The following is a 15,000-nucleotide window of genomic DNA, read 5'->3' as shown; positions in this document are numbered from 1 at the left end:
TTTGGTTCTCTGTCTTGTGCAGCTTTGGGCTTTATTCAAGACTAGTATGATTATGGACCTGAGATTGAAAAAAAAACAAAAAACTTATGGGTAGTGATAAAGAGAGTGCTGTGAGCTTTCAATACTCCTTCCTAAAGTAGAAGTTTGCAAATATAAGGCAGATTATAAGCATACAAAACATCAGAAAAATGACCAAGAGAAACCATACCATCTCAAAGATACGCCAATCACTTGGGCCTGGTCTGTTCTAGACACTCTCAGGGGAATTAGGCGGATCAGGCTTAGGGATTACTTTGTCCAGATCTTTTCATTTTTGTCATGGAGGCTGAGCCTTAGTAGTTTATGTTCATCTTAGAAATTTATTAGACATTGTTGTGCAGTTGTGATATAGGTAAAAATGTGCTAAATCCAGTCTTGATACGCCAAGTGAGAGGGGAGTGCAATTTGAACATGAGCAAAAAAAAGACTGGGTGGCAAAAGGTTCAGGGACCAAGGCCAAGTTTGGGCTGTGGTACCTTGGTCTTATTGAGGTATCAGTTAATCCTTGCATGATGTATATCTGCTTATGGAATTTGACTGTGCAGAGGTTACAGATGTGAGGCTATTTCCTCAAAATTTGATGCATAACTTTGTAATTGATGTCATACTGTTTCATATACTTTTGAAAGTTTATGGAAATTTCTGTTTGCTATTAAGTATAGCATTTATGAATGAGAATTTATGAATGGAATATTTTTGGTGCTATCCTAGCAACTTGAATAATACATAATTGGTAGAGGGTGTCTTAATTTTTTTCTGTTATATAAAACTATAAAGTAATAGTACTTCATACCCACGAATTCTCATTCCAGACCTACACATTCTCTGGTCTAGAGCCGTACACAGAATACATAGTGAAAGTATACATCCGCGAGAAGAACACTACCAAGATCTTCCCTCCAAGCAAGACCAAGATCATCCATACTGAACAAGGAAGTGAGTTCATTTTGTTTTGGTGGAGGATTGTAAGTCACTGTTTCTTGCCTCAGGCATTGTATTATGAAAGATTGTCTTTCAGCCTGTTTGTGAAAATTGTACGAGGCCTGACCCAAAGTATATTTGAATATATTGACTGGCATATACACAGATATTAATACATATCTGTCAGTGTAGACATACGTATCTGCTGGACAGATAGATAGATAGACAGATAAACGTATAGCTATCAAACAGATAGACAGATATGCATTTATTACTGTGTATATGCAGTAACAAAAAGGCTGTCAGTGTAGACATGTGTTAGAGATATCATTTATTGTTTTAACTTTTACTATCTTCAGTACTTAGTGTGGTAAGCTAGTTTCTCGTTTCTGTGCCTGTCAATGCCCTTTACAATAGATCAGGCCAAGTTGTTTATCAGCCAAGACTGGAATACTGGCTTTGAGGGTCCATTGTAAATTATGATTTTTTTTTCTTTTTTCTGAAGGAGTTGGAACAAGAGTGTTATCATTTATTAGGGAGGTTTTACTGATTTAGCATCTTGCATATTTTGTAACTTCCAGAAACAGTAGCGGTTGGGATTAATTTAACTTTTATGTACAATATGATTATTTTACTTACTATAATAAAGAGAACTCCATTATTCAGATGATTATTTTAAAAAGTGATCCCTTTTTTCTATATTGATAATATAGGAAATTTGTTATTTGGTATTTCATGAATATAATATCCCACAGTTCCCAGCCCTCCCTTCAACGTAGAAGCAGAACAGATTGGATACGGTGTTGTGATCAGCTGGATGCCCCCAATTCATCCAAACGGACCTATCACCATGTATCATGTGTAAGTTGGTGCTCTGTTTATCACTTTGATTTTGTAATTTACTCAGGGGAAAGTTGCTTGACAAAAAGCGTGTTGATGCATGGGGTAGAAAAAAACAGCCTATAGGTGAAACATTTTAATTGGTAGAGGCGTTCTGTTGAGAAACCATTATTTAGTGGCTTCTTTCTACTAATGGTGAAAGTTGATGGAGCTTCTCCCAGAGATCAGTCTTTTATCAGTGAGGCTAAATATAAGTATTTTATTAGATGATACAAATGTTTTTGAATTGCACATAATCTTGAAGTGCACTCTACACTGCCAAGAAAGAAATATCAGTTGAGGCATTCTGGGCTCTTATATAAGAAGCCAAAAAGTGCCATATTTTTTATGTAGAGCATTTGTTCATAGAATTGCATTACCAAAATATATAGTGTATTGTCAATATGAAGGCCATGCACACTTAATGAATATGTTATAACTTTTTTAATTTTACAAATTTGGCAATGAAAATCCTTCACGTGATTGCAGAGTGTCGTACAATTTACTTATTTTGTATTTAGGCCACACTGATTTTTTCTGTTGCTCCTCGGATTTGCTGCTTCAATTTTCTGCAATGGGGGGGGGGGGGGGGAAGCTGGACAAAACCACTACAGGTTTTGCTTTTGCAAGCCTAGAAATATTGTCATTATCAGAGGCACATGCTGCCAGATACCAATCAGAGAGCTTCTTTGTAGTCACATGCTAGAGGACAACCAATCAGGAAGAGTCTTATCGTTCAAAACAATATGGTGCCGTAGAGGGTTTTGTTGTGTGTTGGTGTGCACCACCCTAAACTCTAGAATTAAACTAAACTTACAGTTTTAAATTGTAAGATTAGTTTAGTTTAGAGTTTACTTGTAGAATAGTTCATAGAGCATGTAGACAGTAGAGCAGATCAATGTTTTCTATGCAAAGCTGAAAATTTGTATGTCACAGAAGACCAAAACACCAGTGGAAAGGAACCCAATACAGCAAACTTTTGTTATATTGGGTTTTATTTTTTGGGAATGGGTTGTTGTTTTTTCAATGTTACTGGTTTATTAAACTTTGGATTGACTTCATATAAAACAAAAATTACAGTAATAGTAGCAAATGCAACACACTTAAATTCAGTCAAAAACAATGTTCTTTATTCAGAATTGTGTAATAGATCAAAGAATGGGATGAATGCCATGAAAAGCTGAAAACTTGAATAATCCTTTTATTCTTTATGTTCTGTAACCCCTATATCTTCACCTAAGACTTTTTGCAATTTTTATTTTTATTCTTTTATTTTTTGCTAAGTTGCTCCTATTTTTTTCTGAAAAGTCTTAGAAGCAGCAAGTAAGAGTAGTGTGGCCTTATTTATATATTTTTTATTATTTTTATTTATTCATTTATTTTTTTATTCTTACAAAATTCACAAAACAAATTACAGTGGACAGTCACCAGTTACTCAATTCATAAACACAATTAAAGTATATCAAGGTGCTCCAATTTTTCATGCTGTTTTAATCATCTCTTCATATTATTCAGTTTCTGAAGTAATGTCCTGTATTCTTCTCAAGGTATATGTTCCCGCCAAACCCAGCGCGTGAACACCAGATTTTGGGCAACGTAACGAATTTTACAGTCCCTTCAGCCTATCTTAAGAATGGATCTTATGTGTGGGTAAGTGTCAAGGGTATCAAAATTATACTTATGTTATTAAGAAAGAAAGGAATGACAGTTTTATGCTTGCAATTTTGTGTTGAGTAGTGAACATCTTGTTATAGAATAATAGATAGATTAAATGATAGATAGATAGACAGATAGATGGATAGATAAAAATATATGTACAAGCAGTTTTATCTGTACATCCATATTGGTTCCAGGTAACAGTGACAAATGAAGCCTACACAAGTGCAGCAAGCGAAAGGAAAAAGGTTGAAGTGCAGACCACAGAAACCCAAGTGGCAATTGTCGTCAACAGTGTCAACTCGACAAGTGCCATCATCTCCTGGGATGCTGTAGTAGGCGCTGAAGGTTACATGGTCACTCATAACCAGCCAGAGAATAAATTACTCTCCGGCAATGTGATTGAGAACACCACCACAAATCAAGTACATGGTGGGTATTGGTCTGTTGGTTGTTTGGAGTATGTCACAATCTAGCATTGTATGTGACAATATTTTTCTTTTTGGTTAATAAATGTATGAGCTAGAACAGAGTTATGAAAAAATAAGTCCAAATTGACCCCAATCTGAACTAATGAATGGGAATGCATTAGACATAAACAGGATGTAGTTCTTAAATTTAAAGGGATTTTTCACCTCTTTCTTTAAAGACAAACAAAGCATGATGCAGGTGTTTAATTTTAGGAACAAATATTTTTTTCCTACTCCATCAGAACCGTACTCTAAAGGGGATTTTGCTAGTGGAACTCAAATAACATCATCGTAAATCTTAAAGCTTCTAATCGTTTTTTTAAAATCTCCCTGGTAGTGAGAGGTCTTGCACCAGGACAGACGTACTTCTTTAAGGTAACCCCGTTCAAGGATAAAGTCTTGTGGCCTGTGAGCGGCATCGAAGTCAGAACACCAGGTGATGCATTAAAAGAAGTCACATCACTGCAAGTACAAGTTGTTAAAGACATTGGCACCGCAGTTAAGCTGACTTGGTCTGATCCGCCTTATAAAACTCGCAAGGTAATTTTCTTTCCTTTTTTTCAGTCATCATGTAAGCGATTAAAGATATTTGACTCTGTCTTTGTTTCTCTCCTCTAAGAAATTCATATATTTCTTTATTCTATATTTATTTGTGTTCTTACTTTTCTTCTTTTCTGACAGCTGTTTATCCCCCTCTTCCTTCTCATTATTTCCTCCTCTTCCTCTTCTTTCTCCTCATCCTCATCCTTTATCTCATCCTCCTCCACCCTGCTCCTCCTCATCCTTCACCTCCTTCACCTCCTCCACCTCATCCTTCACTTTCTTCTCCTCCTCCTCCTCCTCCTCCTCCTACTCCTTCTCCTATTCCTCCTCCTCCTCCTCCTCCTCCTCCTCCTCCTCCTCTTTTCTCTCCTCCCTCTCCTCTTTCTCCTATTCCTCCTCCTCTTCTTCTTCTTCTCCTCTTCTTCTTCTTCTTCTTCTTCTTCTTCTTCCTGCTGCACTTCCTCCTCCCTCCTCCTCCTCCTCCTCCTCCTCCTCCTCCTCCTCCTCCTCCTCCTCCTCCTCTTCCTCCTCTTCTTCTTCCTCCTGCTGCATTTCCTCCTCCCTCCTCCTCCTCCTCTTCCTCTTCCTCTTGCTCCTCCCCCTCCTCCTTCTCCTTGTTCTTCTCCTTTCTTTATCTTCTTTCTGTCTCTTCCTCATCTCCTTCATTTCCAGCCATTCTACCGACTTTTATATATTATTCATGGTAACGTGTTTGTCATCAATCTTGATATTTCTTTCTTTCAATTATAATTTTTGTATGTATTTCTTCAATATTCAGCCTCTCAATCTTAATTTCATCCTAGATTGCCTGGGACTACCGTGTCGTTTGGGGAAAGAGCCCCAGCGAGCTCAAGAACGGAAAGAATGTCCGCCTGACCAACACCACGTCTTTCATGATCGACAAATTGGATGCCTGTGAGACGTATCACATCGCTGTCATGTTGGGAGGTCCCATGGGGATTGGCCCAGCGACAGTGAAACAGGTAGGATTTTTTTCTTTCTTGTGTTTTGATTATGCATTGTTTTTGTTTGTTATTTTGTTATTTGTTTTTATGTTTGTTATTCTTTTGTTATTTGATATCTGATTGGGAAGTATGCGTGCTTATGGGTGTCTATATAGATTAGTAATTACATTTTCCTTCTATGGTCATTCACCTTTCAAGAATATTTTGGTCAGCTTATTAGACTTGAATTCAAATTCTAGGAAGAAGATTACGTACATGATTACAAAAGGTACTTGTTTTTCCCTTTCTAATAACACTTTCATTTAGAAACATTCTCTCAACTGACAAGCCTCTATTGTCACAGGTGCAGACGCTCGCTGACCCACTTTCACCGCCTAAGAACTTGAAAGCCCAGAGAACGAGTCATGACAACAAGACCATGGTCATCACGTGGGAGCCAGCCTGTCGGCAGCTTCTAGAACAGAAGTTGCAGTATCTGGTAAGTGTCTGGGTTCATTTTGGGGTCGTTCAAGGAGTTAACGTTAAATTAGAATTACAGATTTTCAAAATTTCATTCAGAAACTTTGAATTTTAGGTTTAGGTTTATACCATGTAGTAAAAGGATCATATGTTTAATTTTCATTGATGCAGGAGAGGGATAATGAAGGATCTTTTGTGCCTTTGTTGTCAAAGTTAACCTTAAAAATTTAGTCCTAAATAAACCTTATTTACCCTTTAGACATCTTATGAAAAGAGAAATAAATTGCCTGTTTGCATTTCCTCTCAAGGTTTCTCAGACTTTTAGCTTGAGATTTACTTTAATTCCTTTACCCATACTTTTAATTTACCATTTTACCTTGACATAAATATATAAAAATCTTCAATGTCCATGTGCAATTTCCCTAAAAGGCTGTCTCAATTTTTTTTCCACGAGTTGATATTGGTTTATACCCTCACTTTCTTTCAGCTCACAGTCAGGGATGTCCTCTTTAACAAGACTTCATACTATGAGCTCCCCAGTAAGAAGACCATGAACCAGACTCACACCATTGAATCACACTGGGGCGGCAAGTATCTAATCACTGTTCAGAACTCGCAGCCAGATGCCCGTCCAACTCCTCCTGTCGTTATCAACGGTCCAATGATCCCACCACCATATGAGCTCACCTACAACCCAAGTGATAACTCGTTCTTCTGGAAAAGGAGTAGAAATTTCCCGCAAGAAATGGCAAACCAAACGTAAGGCTTCATGTTCAAATACTATTTGATTGGGAGGGGGTCAAATAGTAGATAGCTGTCAGTTTGTAAGGTCTGATAGTAGACAGCTGTCACATTGTAAGGATACCTGATAGTGGAAAGATGTCATCTTGTAAGGAATTGCTATGCAATTGATATACTAATGATACTTATAGTAATGCACATTGCATTGAAGTTGTGAATTATTTATCTTTGGATATTTAGTAATTTCATTAACAGTAAAAGTAGTAGTTAGTAGTTTGAATAGATTGATCCTTAAAGAATGCATTTAACAGCTAAAATACATGCTAATGGAATATACTTATTTTTCCTCTGGTTTGCAGTTCTTCCTATGTCCTTTACATCTCAAAGAACATGAACATGAGTGATGCTACTGCCCATCCATGCAGTACCCCTCCTGTAAAGGTGGACAGCCTCTCACCTGGAGTAATCTACTTTGCTACAGTGGCTTTCAAAGATGTCGATGGGTATCTGTCACCACAGTCACACTCCATAAGGCTTGAGAAGCCCATAGGTAAAAGGGTTATGTTGAAGTGTCAAATCAAATGATGTACTCCATGAACCTTACTGTTATGGAAGACTGATAATACTAGTTTAAGGCTGAAATTGGCTCAGATTATTAATACTCCTTCCTTATTCACCAGGTGACAAAATTGTGCTGTCACAAGGAAGTGTGGTTGGTGTTGGAATATCAGTGTTCTTGGTTGTCATAGCACTGATTGTGGTTGTAGGGGTACTTGGAGTCAGACATCGACGCTTAGCAAGGTCTTTCTTAACCTTTGCAAACACCCACTACGATCGCTCTCAAGGGACAACACTCATCACCACAGACCATAACTTGGGTAAGTCATTAGTGATACAAATTTCTATCCTTAAATTTTGCAATTAGTATGAAAAACCTAGATTCTTTTTCCTATATTTGCAGCATAATATTAATTCATATGCAAGTATAGGAGATGCAGCTGTGAGGCATACTTCACTTTTATGGAAAAAATTAAAATTATTACTGCTGGTTGCACGTACTGTTCACTGGAGTTACTTTCTGTAATTTATTTGCACGCAGATAACTCCACAAGTGCTTAGCCACCAAGGAGTCAGTTAGTATACCCTACATGACTTCTTCACCTGTTTTCTCCATTCCTTGAATTTTTTGGGAAAATGATTTTACTTGTGATATTGATAATGATACAGATGATATTATTATTATTGTTATGGGTATTTGATAACAATACTATTAGCAGTAGAAAATAAAAAGAATCCACATGGAAAGAGTAAACAGGTGATTTAGGTAGGATTAGTGATTGATTCTTTGGTGACTAAGCACTTATGAAGCCATCTATATCTAAGCCAAATGAACGAACTAAAATATTGATGGACATGGCATGTATGTCATCCAACCTCACATCAGTAGGGTTGTAATTTGGTAAGAGGATAATATTAACCGTTTTTCATGTAATTGCATTTGTGTATTCCCAGTTCTCCCTTAAATTCAAACTTCTCATTTCAGACGAAGATGATGATTCTCCCATGATCCGTGGATTTTCCGATGATGAGCCTTTGGTGATCGCCTGATGTCGGCCTAGTCTGGCGTTCTTCGCTGCTGACTCCTCTGCAGCGGCCCCACAACAGGTTTGAGGACAAGAAGGGCAAAGATGAATTGTGATAAGATATTTTTGTTACTTTATTGTTTCACATGTATATTACAATTGTGGTGATGTATTGGATTAACACTAGTGAAGCTGGTTCTCTCGGTGAAATCCTAATATGGTTTTATTTAGTTCATTGGAGGTGTGAGTCGTGTGAATGTAGGTGGAAGTTTTTATTCAGAGAGCTTTAGTATTAACCCCAAAATTAAGGAGCTAAGAAATGTATGTAATTTTCTTTAGCCTGATTTTATTTGCATTGGATTCACAAATTCCACTTTTACAAATTTGTTTTATCAGAGAGTTCTTTTCAGAGAGAGCAGAACATTATAGGCATTGGCAAGATCTCCAGGTGTTATTTGCATAATCTAGTTGGTCTTGTGATTTTATTTATGTAAACTTTTGGTCTCACACTTTAGGTTGATCATATAACCAGTTATGATTCTGTAATATATGCACTTCACCTCTTTTAGAAAACGTAACATACTTGCATTGTAATGTAACGCTTTTCACAGAATTTTTAAAAAGCATAACACTTATATGACAAGAAGTTAGCATTAATGTGTTTTGGTACGCAACAGGTCAGTGTTTCTTTAAGATTATATACAATATTCATACATTCCCTGAAACTCTTAATTGACAATAACAATTAAGTCAAACTAAATATGATGTCTCATGTAATTTTTAAGGCACACTATATATATATATATATATCCTGAATTCTGAATGTCTATTTAGTTAGTTAAGTGTTATTGCAACTGTTACCCACAGTCCACAATTCCACTGCTTAACCTTCTGTGACGTTCAGTGCGTATCACGGTTGCAGGTACGTATTTATATGCAGTGAATTTGGGACTCGGTGGCATTTGTTCTCAGTGTCAGATTTCAGAAAGGTATCTTTTGATTAGCTTTCAGGAAAAATTTTCTTTTTCTTTTTTTTTTCCGTCTCTTTTGACACATTTTTCAGAGACTCCTTACTTTGGCCGTAAAAACGATACTTTTCTAGCATTACAAATTTGTAAAGTACATAGTGTTAAGAAGTGTAGTGTGTTCCTTTTATTTTGCGCTTGAGGCAAGTTTTTTCTCATGAAATGTTGATTCATTGATTTTAAAGAGTGAGGAGTGAATGAAGCGGTGATAATGTTGTGATAAATCGATTATCTTAGCCTAGAGGTAATGAGAATAGAGTTGTAGGTGACATTACTGTTTGCTTTTTTTCCATTTCTCATTCACTCTTGAACAAATAAAGATCTTTTGTTTGGATAGATAAATGGTATTCAGCTTTCTTTTCTTAAAGAAGAATTATATCAGTTTAAATAAAGAGAGACGTTTTTCCTCCTTCAGTTTGCAACAAAACAAGAAAGTGAAAGTATGTTCAGATAAAGAGAAATTAATTATTGTGTCAGTGGTATTGGACTGTGTACATGAAACCTTGAAAAACAGTTACATTAAATGTTTGTAGCATTAACAATAAGGCAATGTGCAATTTAGAATATTTTATTTTTGAATCACTCCCTTTAAGTTACAAGTCTTTTTTTCTCTGATAATTGGTAATGGTACATATTAATTGTGCTCTCTAACTCTACAGTATGTGCAATGAGCCTGAGACACACATCCTCAATATATATACATATGTATACATTATATATATATATATATATATATATATATATATATATATATATATATATATATATATATATATATATATATATATATATATATATATATATATATATACACATATACATGTATACATATATACATATACATATACACATATATCTATACATATACCTATACATATATATATATATATATATATATATATATATATATATATTTATATATATTTGTATATAAATATATATATATATATATATATATATATATATATATATATATATATATATATATATATATATTATATTATATATATATATATATTTACATATATATATATATTTGCATATATATATACACATACATATACACATATACATATACACATATACATATACATATACATATACATATACATATATACATATATACATATATACATATATACATATATAAAACAGCAATTTCCAGTATTTATAAACCATACCAAGTATCAAAACAGCTGTCTGTTTTTCATACTTTTTTGCATGTTCAGTCTCAATGCAGTTACTTTGAAAATAGAAAAAATAGTGTATTGATGACAGGAACTGTGCATGTCATTGTTAAACCCAGTAATGATGTTATTATTATGAGTCTTATGAACTGTGTTGATGTATATTTGCTTCAGATGTAATGATAATAAAATGGAGAAAAGTATTTCTTATTTTTTTTTAAATCCAGAAATGATTTAGCTTTATGTTAACCCTTTACAGAGATTAGGAAAAGGCTGAAGGGTAGGTTTCCCGTAGATATTACACGACTTTTGATGCTATTTTCCTTCTTCCCAACTCCACTGTTACTATCTATGCTGACTGTAAATGGGCCTTTGTATATAAAAGGTTAAATATGAAGTCTGTAAACTTTTACCAGATACAGCCAGGGAACTTTTGGTACATAATTACTATTGAGTACTAGTATTACCTGTAACATTGAAAATCTAAACCTTTGGTTGTAGGTGCATATACAATCTTCCATCGATTTTTGTTGTACAATGAAGGTACATTGTATTTTGGGTAAAAATATTTTTGTTTTTCAAATGCTATTGATATCAATACTGTTAATGATATTATTTACATGATAATTATTAGAATTATTTTGATACTGATAAAAAATAATCTTTTTGAAAATCAAGGAAAAGGGTAAACAGTTGAGATAGGTGGGACTAAGCACTTGCAAAGACATTTATGTGTAAATGCAATTAATAAAAAACTACAAGGGCAAAGTTTCTTTTTATTATAAATTTTCATCTGTTAATTTTTTTTCTTATTTTATGACCCATTATGTGAGCACTAGAATGCAGACTTTAGCATATAAACATAATGATAATAATGATTGCCATATTTGGTATATTCATGGACATCTTTCCTTGGCTTCTTTCAGGACATGTTGACTATTCTATAAATCAATACACCAAATGACACACATTTTGCTTGTTGAGAATACCAGTGTGAGTTACTTTAATGTCTGTTTTCATTTTCCTTGTGTGTTTTAATGTGTGCCTATGGCTTTCAGAATGCCTACCAAACATATATGCATATTAAAAGATTCTTCAGATAGGTAAATGTCTTTTATTGTAATAAACAGTATCCATGGAAGGGGAATGGCAGTATGGAGAACACACATTGAAAGTTTCAAGACAAAGTATTTGGTTAGGGAATTATATTTTCCCACTGAAGTGACACAGCGCAATTTCATGTGTAAGAAATGGTCAAGTTCGCACATCAGGACGTTCATGAAGTTTCACACTATACTATGACAGTACAGATGGCCTTGACCAATTATTACACTGTGATAATGATTAGTATGAATTTATATTTTTTTCAATCTCTTATCATAACTTCAAATAATTTAATATCTCTTAAATTATATAGAGAATCTGCAGTGACCAGCATTATACCAGTGAATAGAAATCCGGAAAATTCCGCATAATTATAATTTACGATTTCTGTTGAGGATAACTTATAAAAAAGATAAGTACTTGAATAGACTCTATATTTACTAGTAAATGCTGGCAGTCACAAAAATGGAACTTGGAACGCACATATATGCATGGGATACAGGGGATATTGGTGAAAGAACTGAGCTGAATAAAGAAGGAATGTTACCAACACACAAAAGGGCTCCATGACTAGCCACATGACATGTTCAGTATTTTTTAACATGTGTTTTATATTTGTCTCTCTAAGATATCCTTTGGTATGTTGGAAACAAAGAAAATTCTTGAATCTACATTAGATGTAGAATGTACACATCTACAGATTCTCTGTGTTGTGTAAAGTAAAGATTAAGAATCTTAAATCACTAACTACTTTAAACCATTAAAAAAAAGAAAAAAAGAAAACGTGCTACAACAAATTGTCTTTGTTAACTTATTTACATATGAAAATTACATATAACTATGAATTAAAGATATAGGACGATAATAATATGTTACACTTCTCTAACATTCTGTGATCTCGTCAAAAATGAACATAAATAGAACTTCATTAACCTGTTGTAAGTCAAGTACAGACATACAGCTGAAAGCAATATTAACAATTAAAAGGTTCAAAATGTTCTTGAACGAGAATTCAAACAGGTTTATGTGCCTTACATTTTTCCAAGACTGTATTTATAATATCAGATACTAATTTCTTTAATACTTTACTGGTATGAAATAAGTATTTCTTATATATATATATATAATTCAAAGACCTTCAAGAATATTTCAATTGGCATAGCCATAGCTGGTTTGCAAGATATATGGAAAAAATATTTGAGAGTAAAAAAATATCAGTGATAACAAGATTTTATTCACGCATTGTTTTGTCATTTCTATCTTAGCTAGGAATACCTTCATATATTTAGTATTTAGAAAGGCCATGTGATCTCAAATAGAAAATTAAATCTATATAAGATGCTAACTACAGGTGAATATTCTCAGTTTTCCTGTGTATGTAAATATTGTTGCAATATTTCTAGGTAGAATTTGTGCATTTTGCACAAGTAGCGTGGGAATTTTGAAAATATAATTTATCATATGGTAGCTAATTTAGATCTAGTGTTTGTATGAAAAAATGCTTTCCCAGCTACACAAGATTCATCAGATGAATTACTTGGAGCTAAACTTTATAAAAGTAGCAAAACTAATAGACTAGGTAGAACCATAAATCGAGTACCTTAAGTAACCCTTAATCTCCTTTATGAAAGTCAGCAAACCTCCATGCAAATCACATTTCACATTTTTACAATAATTTTACTGCAGTCGGCGAGTAATCTCTCCAATAAGAAAGAAAATCTATCAGAACACACTTCCTTCGAATGGCACTGTCTATCGGCCAATGATGGTCGGTTCCTCCTCGATGGCGTACTGGTCATCTGGTGCCTTCTCCTTCTTTCTCTTCCGGGAACACACTCCGAAAGCAATGGCAGCGGCAGCCTGTGAATAAGGAAGTTCCTTGTAATATTTTGGTAATGTGTTAGGGGACTCCATAAAATACTTTCCTTTTAAAGTCTATTATATAACAGGTTGAGGAACAGGATGGGGCACTAGTAAAAAATGCCGAGGATAGGGGTACAGTGACAAGAATTTCCAAAGGCTATCCCATAACAAGTAGTGAAAAGGGAGGGACACCTCATAGAAGTAAGGGTGTGCAGTGACATAACTACTGAAGATTAGACTCTAATAGATGATCAAAGGGAAGAGATTTTGTAATATTTTAGAGGTGGGGAGAACACAGTGATTTATGAATTTCTAAAGAGTAGCCCTGCCAGGTAACAAAAATAGGGTGCATGCCCCCCCACCCCCTAGTTGCCCTCCATGGTAACACCTTCCTTTTGGTATCACGAAAGTTCCATAATACCAACTACTACTTCATTTTATGTATTATCTTTTGCTTTTATTAGCCCATGCTGTCATCAAATTTTATGGATATCATACTTTTTATGCGTATCCACGTATTTGCATATGAATTAGTGTACCTCTATGTATATGTATATGCAAATGCATGTGTATCCATACTCACACATACACATGTGTACACATGACTCACCCACCACTCACACCCTCAAAAAAGAAAAAGAAAAAAAGAAGAAAAACATCCCATAAAAATGAAGCACCATGCCACACCCTCAAAAAAAAAAAAAATAATAATAATTCAAAAAGAAAGAAAGAAAATAAAAGGAAAAAAGGAAGAAAAAAGAATTAAAAAAAAACTTCCCATAAAGAACAAACCAAAAATACTCCTTACTTCTCCAATGAATGAGATCCAGGCCAGCATGAAGGAGAACCCATAGTGCCAAGTGGAACCGGGAGGGTGGCGGCTGGGTAGATTCGCGGCCTGGTACTGGAACAGGGTGACGGCCACCTCGATCACGATCAGAGCACAACCAGCTGTAGAGGGAGACAATGAAGAGTAATGTAGCGGTAGAGAGAGGGTGAAATAAAGCTAAAATAGGATAACATTGGAGGAAGAAGAGTGTGAGAGAGCAAGAAAGGCGAAATGTGGATTATGAAATATAATTAATTCAGAAACGGATCCGTGGGAGAAAGAAATAAAGATTAATAACTTGGGATTATAAAATAGAAAGATAAATATGTGAAAGAGAATTAATCACCACAGGATTAGCATCGAGGGAGGAACAGCATGAGGGGGAGACACAGCCGGACAATCCACAGGAGGATAATTTTGAAAAAGCGAAATATGGATGTAAATGGAATCTATCGGAGGGAACTGAGAGATAAAGATATCGGTAATCAGATACATGATGCGACAGAATGTAGATTGAAACACACACACACACACACATCCACACACACACACACACACATACACACACACACACACACACACACACACACACACACACACACACACACACACACACACACACACACACACATATATATATATATATATATATATATATATATATATATATATATATATATATATAGATATATATATATATATATATATAATATATATATATATATATATATATATA

General features: G+C 34.6%; 2 protein-coding genes across 3 annotated transcripts in view; one reads left to right on the top strand and one right to left on the bottom strand.

Moving 5' to 3' along the window:
- The window catches only part of LOC113818750 (sortilin-related receptor), a 40,445-nt gene extending 30,695 nt beyond the window's left edge, over positions 1–9,750 (top strand). For both annotated transcript variants that reach the window (XM_070118615.1, XM_070118614.1), the window contains exons 27-37: positions 852–975; positions 1,716–1,821; positions 3,387–3,489; positions 3,693–3,927; positions 4,303–4,505; positions 5,312–5,491; positions 5,817–5,951; positions 6,420–6,691; positions 7,033–7,223; positions 7,354–7,551; positions 8,217–9,750. In XM_070118615.1, coding sequence (XP_069974716.1) covers positions 852–975; positions 1,716–1,821; positions 3,387–3,489; positions 3,693–3,927; positions 4,303–4,505; positions 5,312–5,491; positions 5,817–5,951; positions 6,420–6,691; positions 7,033–7,223; positions 7,354–7,551; positions 8,217–8,281 — 1,812 coding nt within the window. In that variant the 3' untranslated portion in view covers positions 8,282–9,750. The remainder of the gene's footprint in view (positions 1–851; positions 976–1,715; positions 1,822–3,386; positions 3,490–3,692; positions 3,928–4,302; positions 4,506–5,311; positions 5,492–5,816; positions 5,952–6,419; positions 6,692–7,032; positions 7,224–7,353; positions 7,552–8,216) is intronic.
- Positions 9,751–11,566: 1,816 nt separating this feature from the next.
- LOC113818745 (voltage-dependent calcium channel gamma-7 subunit) overlaps positions 11,567–15,000 on the bottom strand; it is a gene marked incomplete in the record, with an annotated part of 53,292 nt that continues 49,858 nt past the window's right edge. The window contains 2 exon segments of the mRNA XM_070118616.1: positions 11,567–13,432; positions 14,244–14,386. Of these exon segments, the coding sequence (XP_069974717.1) occupies positions 13,325–13,432; positions 14,244–14,386 (251 nt within the window).

Source organism: Penaeus vannamei, chromosome 42 (assembly GCF_042767895.1).
Source record: "Penaeus vannamei isolate JL-2024 chromosome 42, ASM4276789v1, whole genome shotgun sequence".
In the NCBI taxonomy this organism is placed as follows: Eukaryota; Metazoa; Arthropoda; class Malacostraca; order Decapoda; family Penaeidae; genus Penaeus; species Penaeus vannamei.
Note: the sequence above shows the minus strand (reverse complement) of the source record. Positions and strands in the feature narration are given on the sequence as shown.